This window comes from Centropristis striata, chromosome 9 (genome assembly GCF_030273125.1).
Source record: "Centropristis striata isolate RG_2023a ecotype Rhode Island chromosome 9, C.striata_1.0, whole genome shotgun sequence".
Taxonomy (NCBI): Eukaryota; Metazoa; Chordata; class Actinopteri; order Perciformes; family Serranidae; genus Centropristis; species Centropristis striata.
The window spans coordinates 33,261,621-33,283,593 of NC_081525.1; the positions used below are offsets into that span (position 1 = coordinate 33,261,621).

The 21,973-nt window shown below is 38.9% G+C and overlaps 2 protein-coding genes across 3 annotated transcripts; both read right to left on the reverse strand.

The window, feature by feature from the left end:
- Positions 1 to 113: 113 nt before the first annotated feature.
- Positions 114 to 6,636, reverse strand: haus5 (HAUS augmin-like complex, subunit 5). Of its 2 annotated transcripts, XM_059341226.1 has the most exons (20): positions 6,517 to 6,621; positions 6,291 to 6,389; positions 6,133 to 6,195; positions 5,613 to 5,645; positions 5,100 to 5,124; positions 4,803 to 4,935; positions 4,479 to 4,638; positions 4,282 to 4,378; positions 3,594 to 3,685; positions 3,424 to 3,478; positions 3,214 to 3,341; positions 3,053 to 3,134; positions 2,754 to 2,908; positions 2,397 to 2,559; positions 2,027 to 2,107; positions 1,716 to 1,861; positions 1,548 to 1,644; positions 1,317 to 1,455; positions 996 to 1,128; positions 114 to 401 (listed from the first exon to the last, which is right to left on the reverse strand). In XM_059341226.1, the coding sequence occupies exons 2-20, from the start codon at positions 6,386 to 6,388 to the stop codon at positions 299 to 301; spliced, it is 1,983 nt and encodes a 660-aa protein (XP_059197209.1). In that variant the 5' UTR covers position 6,389; positions 6,517 to 6,621; the 3' UTR covers positions 114 to 298. The 2 variants fall into 2 exon arrangements, with proteins under 2 accessions (XP_059197209.1, XP_059197208.1); XM_059341225.1 differs by having other exon boundaries at positions 6,291 to 6,636.
- A 572-nt stretch (positions 6,637 to 7,208) lies between these two features.
- On the reverse strand, positions 7,209 to 13,814 carry LOC131977680 (fizzy-related protein homolog). The gene is made up of 14 exons (XM_059341101.1): positions 13,606 to 13,814; positions 12,567 to 12,689; positions 12,323 to 12,451; positions 12,112 to 12,175; positions 11,879 to 12,009; positions 11,581 to 11,663; positions 11,303 to 11,486; positions 11,120 to 11,185; positions 10,931 to 11,033; positions 10,230 to 10,414; positions 9,908 to 10,141; positions 8,441 to 8,545; positions 8,219 to 8,311; positions 7,209 to 8,124 (listed from the first exon to the last, which is right to left on the reverse strand). Exons 2-14 carry the CDS (start codon positions 12,633 to 12,635, stop codon positions 8,083 to 8,085), a joined length of 1,488 nt encoding a protein of 495 aa, XP_059197084.1. The 5' UTR covers positions 12,636 to 12,689; positions 13,606 to 13,814; the 3' UTR covers positions 7,209 to 8,082.
- Positions 13,815 to 21,973: the final 8,159 nt, after the last annotated feature.

Consider the following 21,973-nt stretch of genomic DNA (forward strand, 5'->3'; position numbering starts at 1 on the left):
TTCAGCGAGCATGTGAGCAAAGTGCAGCACTGTTTCACCTCGTTCGATACTACAGTGGGAGGCAGTTGTCAACAACTTTTCCGTGTTTTGAATGCATTTCAAGAAACACAGGAGAAAATAATCAGATATAAAATCATTTATTAGTGACTGACATGTACATAGTCAAACATCAAGAGGAGTAACGAGCATGAAAAACATTTGTGATTTGCATTTTCTGACTACTGTAGTATGGCCATTTTGCCACTGAAAGGTGCAGGAAGGGATCTCCTTTATATTTTCTGAACAACTAGGTGTCCCACTAAGAGGCTTTGGCAGCAAGTTTCCACCGTTGTAGCCATTGTTGAAAAGTCAGTCCTCCTTTACTGATCTCAGGCAGGACATGCTGGGTTGGCTTGTTCCACCTACATGTATGAAAACACACAAAACAGAAAAAGTTAACCAGGTTTCCCTGAAAGGAATACCTCACCCCCAGATGATCATTTGTGTATCAATTAATCACCTCATGTTACCTTTTATTTCAAGAACAAAACTTATTGTTATCGCATGCCTCTACAGTGAACAAAGAATCCAAAAATAGGGGGGGGGGTTGTTGATGAATTGAAGTTAATGGAGGCTGTGTTTATCCAGTTTCATGTCTACTACTTCCCAAACATGCATTTTCACTAAACTTTTACTATTAAAACAATTTGGCTGTCTCACTGTCAAGTAATGCACCTGTACAAGTGTGAGACTGTTTATGTGGAGGTGTTTTTTGTTTGAGTAGTAATGAGCATTGACTGGATAAATTTAACTGCACAAGTTGTGTCACAGTTTGCATCAAAGATTTTCTCCGTTTTTGGATTATTTGTTCACACTGGAGGCCTGCAAGAAAAATGTGATCAAACCATGAAAATACAAGCAATAATTCTCCTTTACAGACAATTTTTAAAAGAGAACTACACACTGAAAATGCCAAGTGTTGTTCATCCATTATTTCACAATAAGTTAGGCCTTACCAGTGAGAGATGGCAATTTTGACTTTGGCCCCATAAGAAAGGCCTTGAGCACTACGTTGAGTGAGGCTTCTGACTCTTGGAACCAGAGCCTCGAGAAGCTTCTGATCCTCCTCCACGACTTTAGACAGCAGAGCTAAGAGGCACGGTGTAGACAAACAATAGTTTTGTTGTTAGAAAAATGTATAATTATTCTTAAAACTTTTTTTCCTTGGCTCCGGGAACATCGATATACACTATTCATCATAGTGTACAAACAGCACTTTCTAACATTGTATTTTAAGCATGATAAGAGCTTTACTCTTGACGAGTTCCCCTGATTACCTTTTTGATCAGAAGCAGGAAGCAACTCTGCTTCCTTCTGTATTTTCTGCCGAGTAGCAGAGTGAAGTTGCAGTAACTGACGGAGAAAACGCAACTCAAGCTGCTGGGAGCGCGCCTGGGAACACAATTCCTCTGGAGCCTGAAGTGTAACAAAAAAGGAGAAAATTTAGTCAGAGAAGAGGCAAAGAAGATTTTTGTTACAACAGACTGTTTGATTATGCCCGAACTCACCCTGTACAGTGGGAATGCCAGGCTCTGACATAAGCTGAAAAAGGTCGGAGACTGCAATCGATGGATGGACAGCCATGACGCAGGGATTCTTTGCATTCTGAAACAGCAGAAAAAATATGGAGTGACTTGGGTTTACCCCTTCAGGTATATCAGGTAACATGTTCTTACCCGTCAATAGTCCTACGGTCCAGAGCAGGAAGCGAAACCGTTCCCAACTGTCTGGCCTCCTTGGAAATAGAGTTCCTCTGACCGCTGGCTGCAGTGATGACAGCATGAAACAGCGGCACCAGTTTGCCCTGGACAAATTCTTGTAACTGAAACAGGACAGAGGGATAGAAATCATCAAGAGATGTTCAGAAATTAGATTTTCTTGTGGATCGAGTTTTTAGTTTCAAAAGGCCATTTCTTTCACCACAGATCAAAGCAAATCATATAAATAATCTTTCTACTTTAGTGTCATAGATGGAGAACATCTTCACCTCTGTATGCAGTCGGATGAGCTCCGTCTTGGCTGTGGAGTTCCCTTTAATCAGTCCTCTGATATGCTCCTGTCTGAGAACCTGGAGACACACAACAGGACATGTTAAATGATAAATGTTGGAGAATATTGTCACCTCTATGTTTTAAAATTCATAAAAGTATATATAGCATATCAAGATGTTTATATACAGGCAGCTAACAGCACACATAGCCAACTCCTGAGGACCCCATTTCCCTAATATAAATGGGGTTATATCATATAAATAATGATATACGACTGATATATTTTAAACCATTTTGAAAATGCTTGATCCAGGAATAATACTGGCAGAGGTAATGAGAGATTTCATGTTGTCAATGTAGTCTCACCACGAGTTGTCTGAAGTCAAGGATGCTCTGCCACTGGCTGCGGAGGTTCCTAAGCGCCTCCTGGCGGCTTCGAGCATGCTGGTCCAGCTGGATACAGCTGTCTCTGATATGATCTCTGGCTGCTGCCTGCATCACACACTGAAGTTCCACCTCGAGAGCTGACCTGACAGCAACAAAGACAAAACAAAGAACTAAGGAAAAAAAAGACAAATTTGTTCAATCCTCAGTTACAAATGCTTGACTATAATAAGCTTCTACTAGCGAAAGACTCTGTGGCTACTTTCTGACAGGAAAGATAATAAACTCTTTTCATGATTTGTGGGCACCTCATCAACAAACTCTAGTTAGTCCACTTACAGTGCCATGGTGTCATTGTGAAGCTCATCAGCAATGCCAGACACCTCCTGCTCAGCCTCCTCCTTACGGGCCTGCAGCTGGTTTTGGAGCCGCTGGACTCTGGAGCGAGTCTGGGCCAGTTCCACCAAACAGTGCTCCACCTCTTCCCAAGCATCCTGGAATCAAAAAATGACAAGTCCACAAATAAAATTACTTTAATCATAATCATAATGCCAGAAAACACATGAACATGTTTTTTTCTCTTCTGTGAGCTCCCTGAATATCACATTACAATGTCTGTGTGTTCGTGCAATTAGCACCTGTAAGAGGCTCTTAACTGGTGGCAACTCATTATCCTCTTCTGTTGACATGTCCAGTAGGTGATTGCCTTCATAATGGAACCTGCAATTAAAGTGCTACATAAATACTCCGATGCTGAAAACTATATTCTTTGAGAACTTTATAATAAGTTAAAGCTTACCGTAGAGCTGTCACATCCCGCGTCACATCCAGAGAGGCGAGTTTCTCCTGTAGTTCCTTCTGCTCTCTGGAAGCCAAATACTCCAATGCTGAGAGGATGTGGCTTGGAGGATAACCATCCAACATGTTCTGATGATGACAATGATGTTGAGCGGCATGTTAATTGAAAGGGAAAATAAACGTATATGCACAAGTAAAAAAATACACCAACCTGTACAGCACTGAGCCAGTACTGAAACACAGCAGTCCTTTGTTCACGACTCATACTGAGAGGAAAAAGAGAGATATGTGATTATTTCAAGTAAGAAACAGTTGAGAATATTCAGTAAGACATTTGTGAATAGTTGATTTCTTAAACATTGTATCCGCTGTAGTCCTTACTGTTTGGCTGCAGAGTGTGCTGTTTTCAGTTCACTCTCTTGTAAAGACTGATAGAAGTGGACTCTGTCGCCACACAGCTCTCTCACTTCTCGCTAATTGAAAAAAGTAAAACAGTGATTTTAAATGTCTGAAAGCATGGGGGAAAAACAGAGCGCCCACATCCAACCACATCACTCACAAAATACCACCACACTCATATGATCATATACCACTATCATATGTTGCTTTCTTTTTCACTAGTGGAACTTGCAAGAAGCAAGCAGCTGGCAAAAGAACCAGCAGTTTATTTTATAGTGAGCTGTGAATTGAGATTTCAGGCTCTCATGACTCTTCATATATCACTGATGTACAGTTGCATAACTGCAAAGCATTGAATTGTGTAGTTATTAGCAGAAAGTAGTGTACATGCCATAAAAAAAGTCCTCTGATTGAAGGAATTTTTGAGAGTACTGAATAGATCAATTTCACACAGTTTGGACACTCAAATCACGGGTGGCAAATATAGTGTGCTATATAGTTAATAGAGTGTGATTTTGGACACAACCACTGTGTAGCATTTTTGCCAGTTGGCCCATTCACTCTTTATTTTTGATAATGGATAGCAGCAATGCACCAACACTGCACATGCCAGATAAAGTGCACCCTACTTAAATCCACTTAGTAAAATACAGATTTAGGCAGCTCTTACCAGGACCTGTGCCTCTGCTGCAGCTTTAGAGTTGAGGTTGTCACAATCACTGCTGCTGGAAGGCTTATTATCAAACAGCACTTCAATCTCTGCTTTCCTGCAAAACACCATACAGTTCTTACTTACATAATACTTGATTAGTTATGTAAATGGTCCTACTTTAGTCATTTTTATTTTTATTCAGTGTTCTGTCTTACTTGGCCATTTGTTCCAGTGACTGGCAGTGCCCACTGATCTTTTGCATGTCATCAGAGAGCACCTTGGAGCCCAAGGTGCAGCCCTGCCTGAAGGCCTGAAGGAGCAGCTCTCTGCGCTTGCTATCCTCCACCTGGGCCCAGGTACGGTTGATGGACTTCTCTGTTGGTAGACAGTAGATAACACTTGGTGTGGAAGATAATTTTAAATATTATTTAACTATAGAAGCTAAGCAACTGGCAGCAATGGGGTGGCTCTCCGCCATCTGCTTAGGAGTAATGTGGTCTGATCACATACCCAGCCCTTGCTGCATGTAAGGTACTAACCTTGAGTAGCCAACTGTTCCTCTGTTCCGCTGATCTGAGAGTCCAGGTGACTAATCTCAGCTCTCAGCTGCTCTATCTTCCTCTGAAGCTCTTTCTGCTTCGCAGCCTCACTCTGACCCTCAGCCTGCTTCAACTGAGCATGCAAAAACACCAGCAAATCAAACGCAGTTCAGTTTATGTGTGGATTTCTTACTGAAATGGAAAATGTGATTACTCGAGATTAATCAAGTACAACCTCAAGCAAGTGTATCCTGAAATAAAAATGAATCAAAGAAAGGAAAACAAGTTATAACCTACCTTTTTGTCTTGAAGAACTTTGTACCTTGAAGATCATAATGTCAAGGAAAGAACTGGGTAAATGCTGAACACACAGTGGTCATTGTGGCTGAAGAAAATCAGTGTGCAAGTATCAGTGTAACTCAGTGTACACTGAGTGATACCAAGTACTGGATGAGGGCATATTTAAAATGACATTAATAAGACAGTATTTTAGACAATTGATAGGTAAAAGAGAGACAGAGAAAGTGAGAACAGGTGCAGAGCATAAAGGTCCCTCACACAGTTTAAACCACAAACAACTAGGACTCTCCAATAGAGCATCCATTATATTTATGCCACCTTAGGTAATCACTGAAAGGAGTTGATGGGTATCAAAGTGATGGCAGAGAGTCTGTTCATTGACAGAACAGTCACATGCGAATAACTGATTCTCTCAATTTACAAGAGCAAACAAACGACCAAATGTATTGCCATGGCCACTGTGGAGACACTGGTTGCTTTCAAAAGCTCAATTAGGGCCACAAAGGATACCACTGGAGATTGCCATGCATGATCCTCACATTCCTGGAAAAACAGAGAAACTGTCAGGAAGCTGTGATCCATAATTTGACAATCCTCCAAGTTGAAGACTATACAGAGGATGAGACTGCAGGTTATTTAAGAATCAGAATTGGCTTTAATGGCCAAGTATGTGTGCAACAAACAAGGAATTTGATGTGATATTACAATGCTCTCAGAGGTAAACAATAAACAAATATGGACATATATACAAATAGTGACGAAATAAAGAATATATACAAGTAGTGGATGATTGGCCCTGTGTATTTATGGTGAGTGATACCTATTGACATGGATATGTACATATATTTATACATGTATTTTAGTGGCAGTCTGTGGATTTGTTTGTGTTGGGTATACTGACACATTTTAGCGATGAAATGATATAATGTTAGTTATTTTGAGTAGAGAAATGGGGGCAAGCAAGACATCAGCACTACACCAAATAAAGGTAAGTGATCTTACAGAGCAGGAAGGCAGTGAAAAGACTGACCTCTGTTGATAAACGTGTTGGATGATATATTTCCATATTGACTTCCCTGACCCGACGCAGAGCCTAGAAAACAAATGATCGGTGTTTATCCAACGCTGCAAATGAAGCATTAACTGTGACAACCTATTGACAGTGACAACAGACAGCCTGATACCCACGTTTTAAAATAGCTGTCATCTGGCAGTCTGTCCGGGGGCAGATTAAACTCTTCTGTCGCCCAACGCTTCAGCTCCCGCACAAGATTTCTGTCCGCCATCCTGGCAAACGGCAAGTAAACAACCTGTAACGTTAACGAGCTAGCTAACGTTAGCAGCAACAGGCTACTATTCCGGACAGCTAGCGTAACGTGAACGTAATTCAGCTAATTAAACTCCTTCAACTTACTGTGCTTTTGTGACAGATAACACTTAATTTCAACATACGTAACGTTTAGTTAACTTGGTAATAGCTTTTTTTTTCTTTTTTTTTAATCTAGAAGACTCAAACTTTCAACTTCCCGCCCGTTCACAGCATTTCCGGTCAGCATATCCGTTAAGACAGCGCCCCTCCCGGTTGTAGTCAGTTGTTGTCATGAAAACACAGTAGTTTTAGATAGTTAAAATAAAAATAAAGTTTAAAAATAAAATAAAATAAAATGTATTATATTAGTATTATTTCTGTTTTTATTTATATCTGTACCTATCTATATTTACGTTGGACTTGTTTCATTTGTATTTTATATTATTGTGTTATAGCAGCAACTGTAACAAAAGCAATTTTCCTCCAAGGGATCAATAAAGTATTTCTGAATATGATTCTGATGATCCCTTTTGTCAATATGTATATGTCCATTGGTATAAATAAAAACATTGTATAAACGAATTTCAGGTGTTGCAAAATGACCACTCAAAAGAAAAATTGTGCTCACTATACACCATATTTTTGGGCTGCATTGATTTTATACAGTCATGCTTGATAAACTGTAGTTTTAAGACACATCATTGCAAAATCTAGATACAAGTGAAAAGAAATCAAGTAAAAAAAAAAAGAATAGTAATGGTTTTTGTCACGTCAAAAAAAGATACTGCACAGTTTCTTCAGTTCCATCATCTTTTATTACTTCCTTTGCTACAAAGAGTCAACTATGTAGTTTGTCTAGATGCACAGCATTAGACTCTGTCCACAGGAGCAAAACTGCATTTTTTCAGCCAACTACTTCCAACCTTAGTACTCCAAGGCTCACAGTAAACATGGTGCACAAAATGTAAAGGCCTTAGTAGGTGATTATGTTTTTACATTTTTATTCATAATGTGTAATGGCAGTTTTTTTCCTTTGAAGCCATGTCAGCTTTCACTGCAGCGTTCAAGGGATAGTTTGGATTTTTTGAAGTGGGGTTGTATGAGGTACTTATTATAGTCACAGCTAAAATATGTTTTACTGACGACCCTGTCGTGACATTGCTTAGCTTCCATGGTGGTACTCCTGCCTGCCTCTCCAAACTGGGGGCGTGCAGACCACCATTAACTGTAGGTAATACACTGACAATGGATAAGTACCTCATGCAACCCTACTTCAAAAATCTGAACTATCCATTTAAATAAATAAGACCTGAGTTAAACAAAAACTAAAAATGCTCTCTCCACATTTCAGAATCCACAACATAATATTTTTAAGTAAGGCCTTTGATTTTTTGCTGTGAATACAAAACAAATGGAGATCAGCCTAATTTTTAAAAATAAAAAAAATGACTACATTCATAATGAGAGCACAAAAGTCAACAATAATTTTCCAAAACAATTGTTAGCATGAAAAAAAAAACATGCTCAGTTGTTCTCGCTGCCGTTTCCTCTGATGTCACAGGATGCCTTAGAGTGTACTCTGTGTCCTTAGCACCGTGTCGATGAGCTATCCAGTAGTGACGCCAGGATTCACTCAAACTAGTGTTCTACAGTTTTAATATTTGCTTTAAGTTACCGTATCCTGGTAAAGAGATTTAAAACAGATACAGATTCCTGAAACAAAAGATGAAGAAACATGATTAATTATTTTGCAGCTATAAGGGGGTCTGTGATTACAGAATACTGATCCCAAAAAGTGTCTTCTCACCTTTGTTGACCTTGTTTTACTGAATACATTCCAGAAGCGCAGAGTCTCATCTCCAGCTCCCGTCACAATTGCCTCACCATCCGGGGACATGGCCTTATGTTTAAAAGATTAAAATAAAATAAAATCATCAGATATTCTGTTCTGGCAAATATGGCCATATTTTACTATTGACACGATCAACAGCAAGATCACATTCACACCAGAAAGAAAACACAGACTGACCAGGTAGAGCACTCGGTAGGAGTGTCCTGTGAGTTTGGCAACCTGAGTGAGAGCTGGATATTTCCACACCAAGATCTGGTTTTGAGAGTAGCCATGAGTGCTCACCTGGAAAAAGACAACATTATAATGTAAAGGAGGGTCAGTGATGGCCTTGTTTGTGGACAGTAACAATGCATATTTTACATTGTGTGTCAAAGATATAAAACAGAAAGCTGAAATACTTCTTCCAGAGAGAACAGGTATACATGTTCTAAGGTATCTAACAAAAAACAATTGGAAACAGAGGACACAGCATCCAATTTGCTGTCTTTATTTAGAGGAACACTGGCACACGAGAGATCAACACCAATTTAATAAACCATGGTCAAAGTGACAGTTCACCCCAAAATCCAAAATGTATATTTTCCCTCTTACTTGCAGTTGTTCATCAGCCTGCATTGTTTTGGTGCGAGTTGCTACAAAAGTTGTTGTGAGTGTCGGAGATATTGGCCTTAGATATGTCTGCCTTCTCTCTAGAGATAGACCGATATATAAGCCAGCCGATATATCGGGCCGATATTTGCATTTTTTTACTTGTATCGGCATCGGCCGATACGTGCATGCATTTGCCAATCAATTAGCCCATTTCACTGAGCCAACACCAGGCAGGGCTCGGTGCAACATCTGCCATTCGCTGGTGAGTTGCTGTTGATACCGGAAAAAAGAAAAACACATCAAATATGTGGATCATCTGAGGCGCCACCACCTCGAGGCCTAGAACAACATACATTTTGCTTGCTATCCAACAGTTATTATGTTTTTTTTTTTTTCTATTAATAAATGTTACTTTGTTTGTTTAAATTTAGACTTGTGTAACATTTGTTATCATTGTGTCATTTTTATCATGTAAATGGAGGAAGAAAAGGCAATATCGGCTTCAATAATCGGCCCAAAAGAATCGGCGGCACATATCGGGGATCGGTTAAGACTGATGTCAAAATAATCGGCATCGGCCTTAAAAAACCCGTATCGGTCACCCACTACTTCTCTCCAATATAATGGAACTAGATGGCAATTTGCTTGTGGTGCTCTAAGGTCCAAAATTTTTTAAAAACTCAATAGCAATGTCTCTTTCCAGAAATGACCCTCTTGACCCAGTTACTCAAGACAATCCGCAGACCCTGATGTAAACAGATTCAAGTAGGAACTATACTAGAAACAAAATATTTAGTTATTAGGAAGTTTACAGTAAATGCAATTTTAGGGTGAACTGTCTCTCTAACCAGGGTCTATTGAAATGTGCAAATGTATCACTATTTACAAGGACACAATGCTTTAAAGAGTATTATCCCCTTTGATTTGTGAGCTTGTTTTATTGCAGAGGCAGTCGGTCTATGAGTAGGCGGTGTCAGTGAGTTAGGTCGATGAAAAGATGGAGACTAATGTCAAAGTTAGAAATTTCTGCAAACTGTATCTGGAGTCACTTACCAGCTCATTAGCGTGTTTGGACCAGGCCAGGTTGCAGACCTGAGAGCCTGTGTCCATGCACTGCAGCGGCTGTGACGTCAGAGTGTTCCAAAATCGGATGCAGCGGTCAGCAGTGCCTCCTCCTGAGGCCAGCAGGCCGTGCTGGTGGGGGGACCAGGCAATAGCTTTCACTGCAGCCAGGTGATCTACGTATGTTTGCACTGGGCTCAGCGATGAGTGGTTCCAGACCAGCAGCTGCCATGACACATAACAACCACGCTAATGAGCATTATGAGTAAATACACAAAGATGGAGGCATGTTTAATGACAGTAGCAACTGTACCTTGTTGTCGTTGCCACCAGAAGCGAGCAGCTGATGATCAGTGCTCCACTTTAAGCCACACACTTCCTGTCTGTGTCCCTGCAGCCGTCTCTCTGACTGCAGTGGAGGGGTCCGCACGTCTCTTTGAAGAATCATGCGATCACGGCTCCCTGAAGACAACTGGTCTGCATTCCATGCCAACGCTCCTGCAGATAACGTTAATTTAGCTTAATTTATACTAAACTTGCTCTCAGCCAAATGTCAGTACAAAACTATCAAGAATGTCAAGCAATAATACAGCTGTAGTTTTTTTGGTTTCAGTTTCTGTGTTTTTATTATGACTTGAGCGATCCTGTTTAAGGGATACTGCAGATTTATTGAAGTGGCATTGTACGAGGAACTATGGTATGAACAAAATGATTATGGCAGTAATAGACCAGCAACTCCAGCAACTGTTTAATGCGAGGTAAATGACTGTTTTTGTCAATGGAGTCTGTTGGCTTTGAGAGCACAGGTAATGTCTTCAGTTTTCCCCCACATAAACTTAAACTGGGCATTTAATTAATGCCCTATTTAAAATGTAATTACATTTACACTAATATTACTTTATAATAATAATAATATATAATATGTTTGGCTTATGTTCAATTAATACCAACTATCTCTTTAAGGCACTTTACAGCCAATGTTGAGAGTTTAAAACACAACAAAAAAGTTCTCACCAACTCTAGCTGTGTGTCCTTCCAGGGCAAAGAGTTTCTTCCCAGCACCAGCGTCCCAGATCTGAACATATCCTTTGTGAGTCCCCACTGCCACCAGGTTACCCTAAAAACATGAAGAATCCTTTCATTAAGACTGACCTTAAAGTTCACCTTGACAGTTAGCAAAAGCAGTAAGCTACGTGTACTTACCCTTTCAGACCATCCAACTGACGTGACTGAGTCCCCCTCCACTGATAAATCACACAACCTTGTTACCTGACAGAAAGAGGACAATCAAACAAGGAATTCACTGTGGTGTTGCATAGTATTGTGCTGCCAAGAACATATCTTCCAAATATATACAGACAAAAAAATTCAAATTCATGTTCATACCTGGCTGGTACAGGCACTCCACAGGTAAACACACGTACCCAGCCCGACACTGAGCACGTTGAGAGAAGACCAGTCCACCAAGTTAAGGTAAAAGTCGTCCTGCAGCTCTGGAGCATCCAGGACTTTAAAAGGGATCTTAGAGATTTTGCGGGTTGGCTTTCTTGGAGAACGCAGCAATTTCTGACTGCAACAAGAAATGTTTGACACTTTAAACCCTGATGACAACTTTTCTTTGTTTGCAATGTCATCAACTAAATGTTAAAAAATAGAGCCTATACCTTTTGTTGCTGACAGGTGATAGAGAGTAGGGGGAGATGTTGCTGCCTTCATCTGGTGACGACCTCTTGGTATTGAGTGAATACTGCAAAGAACGCATAAGCAGAAACCATCATTATCTATCAGCTTCATTGAAATAACATAAAACATATGTTGAAACTGAATACTAGTATTCTATTGGTTGATATTGTTTTTTACCATGACTCAAGACTCACTCAAGCAGTGTATCTATTCTGATTTTGTATGATTAATGTGCTATGTGATTCAATACATAAGGAGCATGAGATGAAATGTTCGTACAGTGAAAAGGCTTCTCTTCTCTGGGGTTGATGACTGTAGACGCCTGTCCTCTGTCTGAGGGTCCTGGATCTTTTCTATTCCTGCTCCCAGCAGCTCATTCTTCAGCAGAGCAGAGTAGGCCAGCCCGTCCGCTGCATGCACAAAAATATAATTTAAAACACCAGCACAAAAACTTCAATCCTGAATACAGGTAACAGAATTAAACAGAAAAAATATTTACAACATTTATTTACCTTTGATGTTATCAGAAGAGGCTTCCTTTGTTTTTCTATTCTGACTTGGTGATTTTTCATTTTCCTAAAAATTAAACATTTTACATTGAAAAACGTATCTCAGACAGAACCCTCATCCAATAATCAGCTTCATTTGATTCCACACATGACTATTACTTTTCTCTTGAGAGAGACACCCCCCTCAACAAATGCACCCACAAACTGTTCTTACATTGATCCTGTGGAAGTTGATGCTCCAGTTTGCCCCAGCTCTGGTTGGAATAAATCTGTCTCCGATCTTACTGGGTGAAGATAATGGAGAGTTGGTGGGCGTCCGAACACGCAGGCTCTGTGTTAGCTTCTGCAAAACCAACAAAATATTAAGTTATATAAGTGTATTTGTTTATAAATGCATGTAAGTGTTGGTCACTTCAATGTGCAACATTTATAGAAAAACAACTAACAAAATGACTTACAACAGGGCTCAGGTTGTCATTTTGAATGTTGATTTGTCGGAGAAGGCGATGTTCATATTCTGGATCCATCTTATCCTTAAATCCTGATCCCACAGCCACAGGTAAGGCTGGGAGTTTGGAAACCTAGTCAAAACACACACACAAAGTTATCTCAACAGTTGAAATAAAAGGTTTTGGAGAGTAATTCACACTGCTAAGTAAGACATTTTTACCACGCTGCTATTCCTTATTTTACGCTTAACACTTAAGCTGATGTTTGTTATTTTACTGTTTACACATACTTCCATATCATCAAAGTTTTTGCACATTTTCTCCCGTTGAACATCCTCCTATAATCTTGACTATGGAGCAACGCATGGACTCTGTGCAGCCATTCTGAAACCCCTGTGCACTTTACACATTTTAACGTATTGCCTTTTTGGAGTGTTTATTGCCTTTAGTATATTTTCTTGTATTTCCTGTACTAGACTAGACTAGTCTTTTTATACTTGTCTCTCAAAGGTACTAATGACGAGCAGCACTCCAAATTTCGTTGTATACTGGTATACAATTACAATAAAGGCTTTCTTCTAGACTAAAATAACGTTACTGACTGATTCCTGTAAAACCAGAAGGCCAGCTAGGTTTGAAATGACTATAGCTAACTACATTTCTTGCCTGCTATTGATAAAAAAAAGACAACATTTCACATATCTCACACCACTTTATAAATATAGCTTGCTTCGTAAAATCTCCCCCTGATCATTTGTATTAAACAAAATAAATAGACATCATGTAAGCATTAATGACACCTAAAAAATGAAGACTTGATGCTACATTGGGAGGAAAAACAGATTAAGTAACCTATTCCGTTAACGTTACGGTACGACTAACTTTCAACCAACCAAAGCAGAGAACGACATTTGAGAGCCTTGTTTGTAGATAAATGTCATCAAATTGTCTTCTCTGTATTGATATTTGTACTAAAAAGCAGAAGCTAGCGTTAGCTAATTCAGCTAGTGGCTAATCTGCTCATAACTGCCACAAATAACATACATACAGCAGCGAGCCAGTTCCTGGGTGTCACCACACAGCCGCCACACAGGAGCAACAATTCAGGGAGAAATCGGACGAATACAAACGATATATTTAAAGTTAGTCACTCTTAGATGTGTAATGTAAGTTAGCTTAATTCACTTTAGCTCAGGTGAAAATTACAATGCATTGTGGGAGTTCTGTCACTCCCATGACGTAGGACTTTCAAATCAAAACACGGAAATGCTTCATTTGTAGTCAGTGGGAGTTTTTAGTGTTAGCAAGAGATGTCTGATTTATATTGTCATATTACGATTTAGAGTAGGTTGTTTCACAACCGAGAGGCTAAATATTTCCTACACAAATGTCTTTTTAAAAAGAAAATATGCCTATATATTTGCTTTCAAAAATAGTCTATATAAAATGTAATTAAACTTTAAAACTCCCTACATCATCACCATTTCATTATTATTTATTTTTGTCTTGTTAATTTCTTTTTTCACTCTTCTGTTTTGAACTGTATTCTTTTGAATATGAAGTGCCTTTTTGATGCAATAAAAAATAATACAAAAATACAAAACCAAATAGGACAATACAGTTTTCCTACTGTAGACTACTTTCCCACTTACAATTTCAATTTATGCTTAAAAGTGAAAGTCTTCAGATGCATATATTAATCTTATCAAATGGCTATGGCTAAGTGTCTATTTTACTGTCGGTGAGTTTGTTGTTATGTCCAAATACCAAACATAGAGGGCGTGCTTGTTCTACTTTTAAAGTTAAAGGCAGGAGTACACTGCTGCAGTCTGTCAGCTTTACTTGTCCCAAATCCTAAACCAGCCCAGGTCTGCTTATTTATTTTCTAAATTAACTTATTTTAGAATGTACCTGTCTTGTCTTGAATGTCACCCCATTCTCACCTGCAGTCTAACAAACCCACATTCATTTTTAAGCTTCAATCAAAAGATGGGCTTCGGAACACTACTAATATAGCATGTAAAGCACAACAACAAACAAACAGACAAACAAAAAGATGAGATGAGATACATACATTTTGTTGATCACTTGCTGGGAAATGAAAGAGTCTTAAGAAAAGTAGTGACTAATATACAGTGGTGGAATATTACTGAACATTTACTCAAGTTACTAAGGTACAATTTTGAGATACTTTTACTCAACGTCAGTATTTCCATTTAATGCTATTCTACTTTTACTTCCACTACATTTCAAACTATGGTAGTTTTCACTCCACTATGTTTAGTTTACATTTAAAAATAACATGATATCCTAGTACTTTTGCTTGTAATGGAGTATTTTTAGACCATGGTATTTCTACTTTTAAGTATAGGATCTAAGTACTTCTTCCAGCGCTGCTTATGTGAGAAAATGATGTCAGACCATATTGTTTAGGACTGAGCACGTTTCTTGTAGCTTGTAGTGTAGTGCCTTGCTCATGGGCACTTCAATAAGGTAAATGCCTGCTGTCTGTGGGATTAAAGAATGACTCCACTGAACATGTTTGGGCTCATTATTCATCCAAAATCCATGTAAGGCAGAGAACTGTGAAATCACAACAGTTCTGAGAAAAAAAACTGCAGATGCAGCCTTGTGATGAAATATTTATTAATCTAATCAGGCGTGAAGCCTGGTTTTGGTTCATGACAGTTCAGATGTATTTTTAGATCTGACGGCCTGTGTGCCCATCCTCTTATTTTAGATTATACTGTAACAGGATTATAACTTCATAAAGTGTGTGTTCAAATGTTTGGAGTTTATTTGCATGTTTAGTTCTCATCCAGAATCACTGCTGAATGTCCTCTCCTGTCACCGCTCTGTTCTATACAATAACATAGTTTCTGCAATGCACTGCTAATGAGCATGTAGCTCAAACAAAAGACTGAGCACTGTGTCTTTAATGCTGACAAGTGTAGTGATAATAATCACACACAGAGGGCCCCCTGTGAACTTCACTGTGTGTTTTCTGGTGAGTGAGCCTATAGAAATTTACCGCATCAGACACACAACATAGTTCTACAAGTGTGAAGGAAGCACCCCCTCCCTGTCTCTCTCTCTATGTGTCTGTCTATCTGTCTCTCTCACAGACACACACCCACACAACACTGGCGCCAACAGGCAAATCCCCCCCCCCCCCCCCCCCCCCCCTTAACTGACCTCTAATTATGTCATGCGAAAAAGCTGTGTCCCATTGAAAAGCTCTCTTAATCAAACCCAATTAATTCCGCTATTTTCCCTTATTGTCCTTAGCGAGGAACGCGTCTCTCCATTAAGACTGTTAACTCCAGCCGTGGCCCTTTCAGATCTACTGGGCTGCAGGAGCGAAATAATAGACTGCACAATTAATCAATTAGTCATTAGGGACTAAGTTGTTGTTAATGAACACAGTAACTGTGTAGCAGAGGTGAGTCAGGGCTCGTCTTCCTATCTGCAGTTTAGTCAACAACCTCACATTTTGACCTCTTTGACCTTTACAGTTTACAGACTAAAAAGTAAAACATGGACATGTGCAAGAATGGATTACCTTTATGATTTCAGATTGTTACTGTTTCTTCTAAGAAACATGCAATTAATAATACTCTTGCTCTTCTCCAATAATTACCAGGCTACATGTATTTTCTTCTCTTATTTGCAGAGCTATTGATTTGGTGTTACTCTAGTCAATTTTTTTTTCTTTTTCAAGTCTTAGTGTGTTTTTTTCTAAATAGATGATAAATTGTTTCAGTGCAATGGCCTAATACATTTTCCAAACAGTGAAGCTATGCAAGGTATGTTATATCAAACCTAAATAAAAAGAGTGGAGACACAAATCAAATGCACTTGGCTCCATGCACCAGGGCTCACTGAATGGTTTGGTTAGTAGGAAAATGAATAAAATGCAAAGATCTTAACAGTCGCCAGATCTCAACCCAGTTGAATACCTATGAAAAATGTTAGAAAACTATTTAGTGATGCCTGATGATGCCTGATGTGTGTGTGTGTGTGTTTGTGTGTGTGTGTATATATATATATATATATATATATATATATATATATACATATATGAGGGAATATCTTGAAATATAATGTTGTTCATCCCTCCTAGAGTTCCACAGATTTCACATGTTTTTTTTCCCTTTAAATTGTCACCCATCTGTACATTTTAACAGACTTTTTTTTGGGTCAAAGTTGTTCATTCTCAAGTGGATCAAATATATCTGCAGTCAAGTCTCAAGTGTTTATTCACTTAGGCCATGTGACAGTCAAAAGCTGCAGGAATAACACAGTAAGCGCACATTGCATTAAGAATATTTACAGCATATACTTAATGTCTTCATGCTCAGGTCTAAATTCCACTGTCTATGCTTTTATGTATTTGCAGGTGAATACCTTCTAAAAGGCATTTATTGGTTTCGTCTGAGCGCTGTGTGAAGAGACAGATTGATGTTCAGATTTATTGGGTCAGCAGGATTAAGGCTGTGTTCCTGTGTCTTATCAACACCAGACTCAGGATTTTTGCTATCTTGTGATTGATTTATTGTTTGACATCAAGATGCATGTAGGCAGATTGATTTTCTGTACAATCCAGATGTCCAGGTTAGATTAGGTTATGTTTTGGATGCATTGCTGTTACAAGACGGATGCATCAGCAAGGGTTAGGGTTAGGGTTAGAGTTAGGGTTAGGGACAACATCAGCATCATATATTTGTCATATGTTTCTAGTGGTGTTCTTTGGGCATGCTGTGTCCGAATGGTCAAGATAAAGAGTAGTTACCAAAACCAGCAGCTAAAATCTTATGTGGCTCACATTTGAAGAGTTTGGATATTTTTAGATTTCAGTAGAGACTAACTCTCCACCAGAACCTTTTTCCTCCATGTTTATCTGCTGCTGCTCTTTTTCCCATGCTTTTCTTCGAGCCACTCACTCCAGCTCAACGCATGCCTACCCCGGGCCCCTGACTGTGGCTACAGCCCCGACCCGGCCCCAGCTGAGCAGTGCCAAGCTGTCCAGCAGTTAGTTAGTGTCTGTGCAGGCCCGGCTCGGCCCGGCCCGGCCCGGGTACTAATCCTCGGGCTGTCAGAGGACCCCGCTCTGAACTCATCCTGCAACACAGGAAAACGCTCTAATTGGGGGATTTTCTACATCATTAACTCTGATGAGCAGCCATCCCTCCTCCTCCTCCTCTTCCTCTCCGCTCCTACTCCCTCTGTCTCTCCCTCTTTCTCTCTCACTCCCACACTTTTCTTCGGCTTAATCTTTCTTAATGTTTCTCTTTTCCCTCTCTCCCACTCTGACTTCCTCACATTCTCTGTCTCTCCTTTCATCCTTTGTCGTCCAAAGCATTTTTCCCATTTTTTCATCCAGTCAGCGTAATGTTTGTTCATCTTATTGAGAACACCATGAGAAGTGATCTGATAAACAGAAATTAACTATAAAAAGTAATGAAAGTAATGTAGAAATCTCTCAAGTTTGCATTTATATATGTACTTTATGGTGAGTCAAATGTAATTTGTGTGAACCCTGAAATTGAAGCTCAAATAGTCATCTATTCTTCTCTGTAGATCAATTTCTGTCACATTTTTAAAACAAAAAGTGTCTTAAGATATTGCACCAATATTGTTGTGAATGGAATTGTGAATTCCATGAAAAAATCTCCCTTTGAAAATCCTAGAAGGTCATTTAACAAAACGTACTACTGTTGTGGATGTTTTTCCAGAATCCTATAAAATGTATGTGGGTTGAAAAATATTCTGTCTGCTGCAAGAAAAAAACATTAACTTTTTCCCAAGTTGCAACAAATTTTTCCTAATCCAAATAGCTTGAAATGCTTTATGGCCTTTCCTTTGCAGACGGTGATTTCTGCCAGAAAGATTCAGCAGTAGTAGTTTTAGTAAAAAGAGCAACAAAGTGCATGCATGTCATGAATGGGTTAAACAAGACCTTCACTCAGGAGACTGGAGTTTGTGACCAGTGCGGAACTTATTTTTGGACTTTTCTGTCTCTGTGTGGTAGATGTTTATGCAACATCTACTTGGTTAGGTTTAGGTACAGATAATGGTTTGGGTTAAAATAGACAATGTCAACCAGAACACCGGTGCTCTAATCCCCCTCTCACACAAAATGTGAACATATGAAAATATAAAATGCTACAAAAAATCAATAATAAATTGTTTTAATTTTGCATCAGTTAAAGTATTTTTTTATTCTGATGCTTAGAAAATACTTTGAGGATTCTGGGAATGCCTTCAGAAGAGTGTTAAGTTTTGTTGAATGAGCCTCCAGGTATATAAAAGCAACAAGTATTTACTTTTCGGAAAATCAGATACTTAGCTCTGTGACTTGAATATAATATAAGTGACACGAGCAGATGTTGACCAACAACAAACCATGGTGTCTAATTCAGTATCTAATCATGTAAAATAAAAACATTTCTCTGTTAAACTCGCTGGCCTGTCCATATGGCCGTGGTAGTGTGGCCCATCCAGGCCTCCATCTGTCCAAGAAAGTGATTCACACGCTGAGGAGGCCAGCTAGCACGGCGGCACCGGTCCCTCTGTGAACATGTGTTGCAGCGGCTCTGCCTGCCTGCCGGCCTGCCTGGGGGCAATTAGGGAGTCGGGCCCTGCGGTCAGAGGCCCCCCTGGGAAGCCCTGATTGATTGGAGTCTCATCTTCCTAACAGGCTGGCACCCTGCCACCAAACCACGGAACAGCAGAGAGGATTGGGAGGGGTGAAAGAGAGAAAGAGCTCTTGTATGACAGAGAGAGACAGGGCACAAGTGTTAGAGGAAAAGAAAGAAAAATGTCTCTGCCCATGTATGTCAGATGATAACGATTATACTGTAGTAATCTCAGACTGCTCTTTAGACTCACTACAGCGACTGTGTGGGAATGAGTGCACAGGTCAACATGAAAGTACTGCTACTGCAGGAAAAGTTGTATATATATATATATATATATATATGTCACTGTGATGACATTTTAATATATATAATATATAAAATGTATCGATCAAAATACAATTTTTTTGTGAGAAATGGGAGATACGTTATTCTATCAAACTATATTTATTTTCAGTAGATCTTCATTCATTCCAGACATCAATGATCCAGACAAAATCAAAAAGAAAGAAAACAATTATATCACTAGGACAGATAAAACTAGGACATGTATGAAACAAAACAGGAAAATATCCTGAACATTTTCACATAAAAAAACTAAAACTGTTAAACTTCTAGTGCATTTTTGTCCATTATCTAACCTTTGGCTTGTTCTTGGTCCAAAATCACATTTACTGTATGTAGCATAAAGAAGCTCTTAATGTGCAAGGTAATCCTCATGTCCTACATGGTGTGAGGTCCTGGCATTGTCCAATAAGGAGTCTAAACATCCCTAAACAACAACATTTAAAAAACTACATGAGAACTAATGACAAGCAGCTGATGAACTGTGTTTCCCTCTCTGAGCAGGACAACAATGGGTTTTAAAATTAACCAGAAATTACTTAACATTGTTGTTGTTCTTGTTGTTGTAGTCAGTGTATGATTCGCTGTCAGCACAACTTTCTTATCATATTAAGATGAAATATCACAACCAATAACAATAGGTACTTAGGGGTAAAATTTGTCTCCTTTTTAAAATAAAAAAACATTAACAAAAAATCTTAAATTGCACTTTAAGATGAACAATTTCCTCTTCCTCTTGTTCCGTAACAAAGTAAAAAAAAGTTTTCCGTCTGAACATATTCACTCATGTTAGATGCTCCAATAAAGAGTTAATTTGCAAAAAACAAACAAACAAAGTGTAAACTAACATTGTGATGCATTTTTCCTTAGGAGCTCACTAAAAATAAATGACTTAGGAAAAGTAAAAAAGCAACCCAACAGCAGTTTGATTGACTTTGCTTGGACTGCACAAAAGCAACTATATTTTGCAAACGACCACTTCAGATGTCTCAAATACAAATCTGTGAAGCTCTACTGTTCATATGAAACACATTGTGGTTAGATTTCTCTACCTTTAAGACAATTAGAGCTTGACTCTGTAACAGATGGGAAAAGACCAATATTGTGTCACTAATGACCGTAGCAGCTACAATCCATGTTTCTCCTCCTTTGATTGAGAAAGAAAAAAAAAACTTCCATGAAAAAAATGGTTACAGGGGCCTATTTAGTGCAGCCTGAAACCGTCCCCCTCCACCCCTTCAATTTCAGACAAAGAGGATACACTTGGATCAATTGTGCCGAACAAAGACTAAACTATGTGGGGTGACGCATCACACAGGGCTCTTTCTGCTGCCCTGCACGTACACGCAGCCACCCAACACTGAGCTGCCAACAGGTTTTCTCCTCCAACAGCCACTCAAGCAAAAAGAGGGTTACTCTGCTCTCTTGCCTCCCTGTCTTTCTCCCCTCTTCCTTCTTTAAAGCATCTCAGCACAAATCAGAAATATATTATAACTGTGCAGAATTATTTTTGGTATATTCTCAGCCGTGGTCTGCTCTGAAGGTGCCATGACATCTCTGACTCTAGTAAATAATTATTTTACAGCGAGAGACTCTCCTCTTCCCGTATATTTGAAACCACGATTACAGTTTCCTCCAGTTATTCCAAGTTATCTAAGCAACAAATATCTAAACTGGGCAGCCAGTAAGTAGCAACATACTATCATTAGGCGTTCAGCTGAAAGCTAGTAACACATCTTTTTGTAAATCAACAGATTAGTGAGACGTGCATTTAACAGTCACAGTCAGAGATGCTGCCTTGATTTTTTAAAAGCTGTTCTCACATTAAACTGAGACTGGACTTTCATCCACAAAGTACTCTGAGACTCTGATTAGCTGACCCATGAAATTGCGACAATTGGATTAATTAGTAAAAACATAAACTTGGAGAAAAAATGGGGGAAAGGAAATAATGAACAGCTGCATGTAGGATGTTTTGTCCAACTCAACTTTTGATGCTGGACAGAAAAGTGATGAGAACAACAATAATCCCCATATTTGGGTGATATTCATGTTAGCTTAATTCCCTGTTCACAGACAGCTTTCACATTTAAGGTGAGACACTACAAAGACATTTTTAATGCACTAGTCAATTTTGAGATTTTGGGCCATTTTGCTTCCGTAACATGTCTTCTTTCAGACTAGTTCGAAGAAAACATCCAACACATACATGTATCTGTTTGTGTCTCTAGATTTCTAAATTCAGCTAACGTTAGCATTAGATAATGTTGCATAATTTGCATATTTTAACATAAATTTATTGTAAAATAATTGCCTTAATATTAGTTATCAACCAGATATATATCAGTATGAAACTGATATTAGTTAAAACTTTTATTAATCTGTAGTGTCTTGCCCTAAACATCTTTCAGCATTAAAAAATATTTTTGCCAT

Bases quoted from the DNA above. Each gene is read 5' to 3' on its own strand.
- haus5 (XM_059341225.1), bottom strand. From the start codon at position 6,388: ATGGCGGACAGAAATCTTGTGCGGGAGCTGAAGCGTTGGGCGACAGAA. The intron at 4,936-5,099 runs GTAGGTTATAAC...TTGCATGCTCAG, and splicing joins AAGTTCTTCAAGACAAAAAG to TTGAAGCAGGCTGAGGGTCA. The intron at 4,379-4,478 runs GTAAGACAGAAC...GGTGTTTTGCAG, and splicing joins TCACTGGAACAAATGGCCAA to GAAAGCAGAGATTGAAGTGC.
- LOC131977680 (XM_059341101.1), bottom strand. From the start codon at position 12,635: ATGGATCCAGAATATGAACATCGCCTTCTCCGACAAATCAACATTCAA. The intron at 12,176-12,322 runs GTAAGAACAGTT...TTTAATTTTTAG, and splicing joins TCAACTTCCACAGGATCAAT to GAAAATGAAAAATCACCAAG. The intron at 8,546-9,907 runs GTAAGTGACTCC...GTCTTTTTCCAG, and splicing joins CCAAACACGCTAATGAGCTG to GTGAGCACTCATGGCTACTC.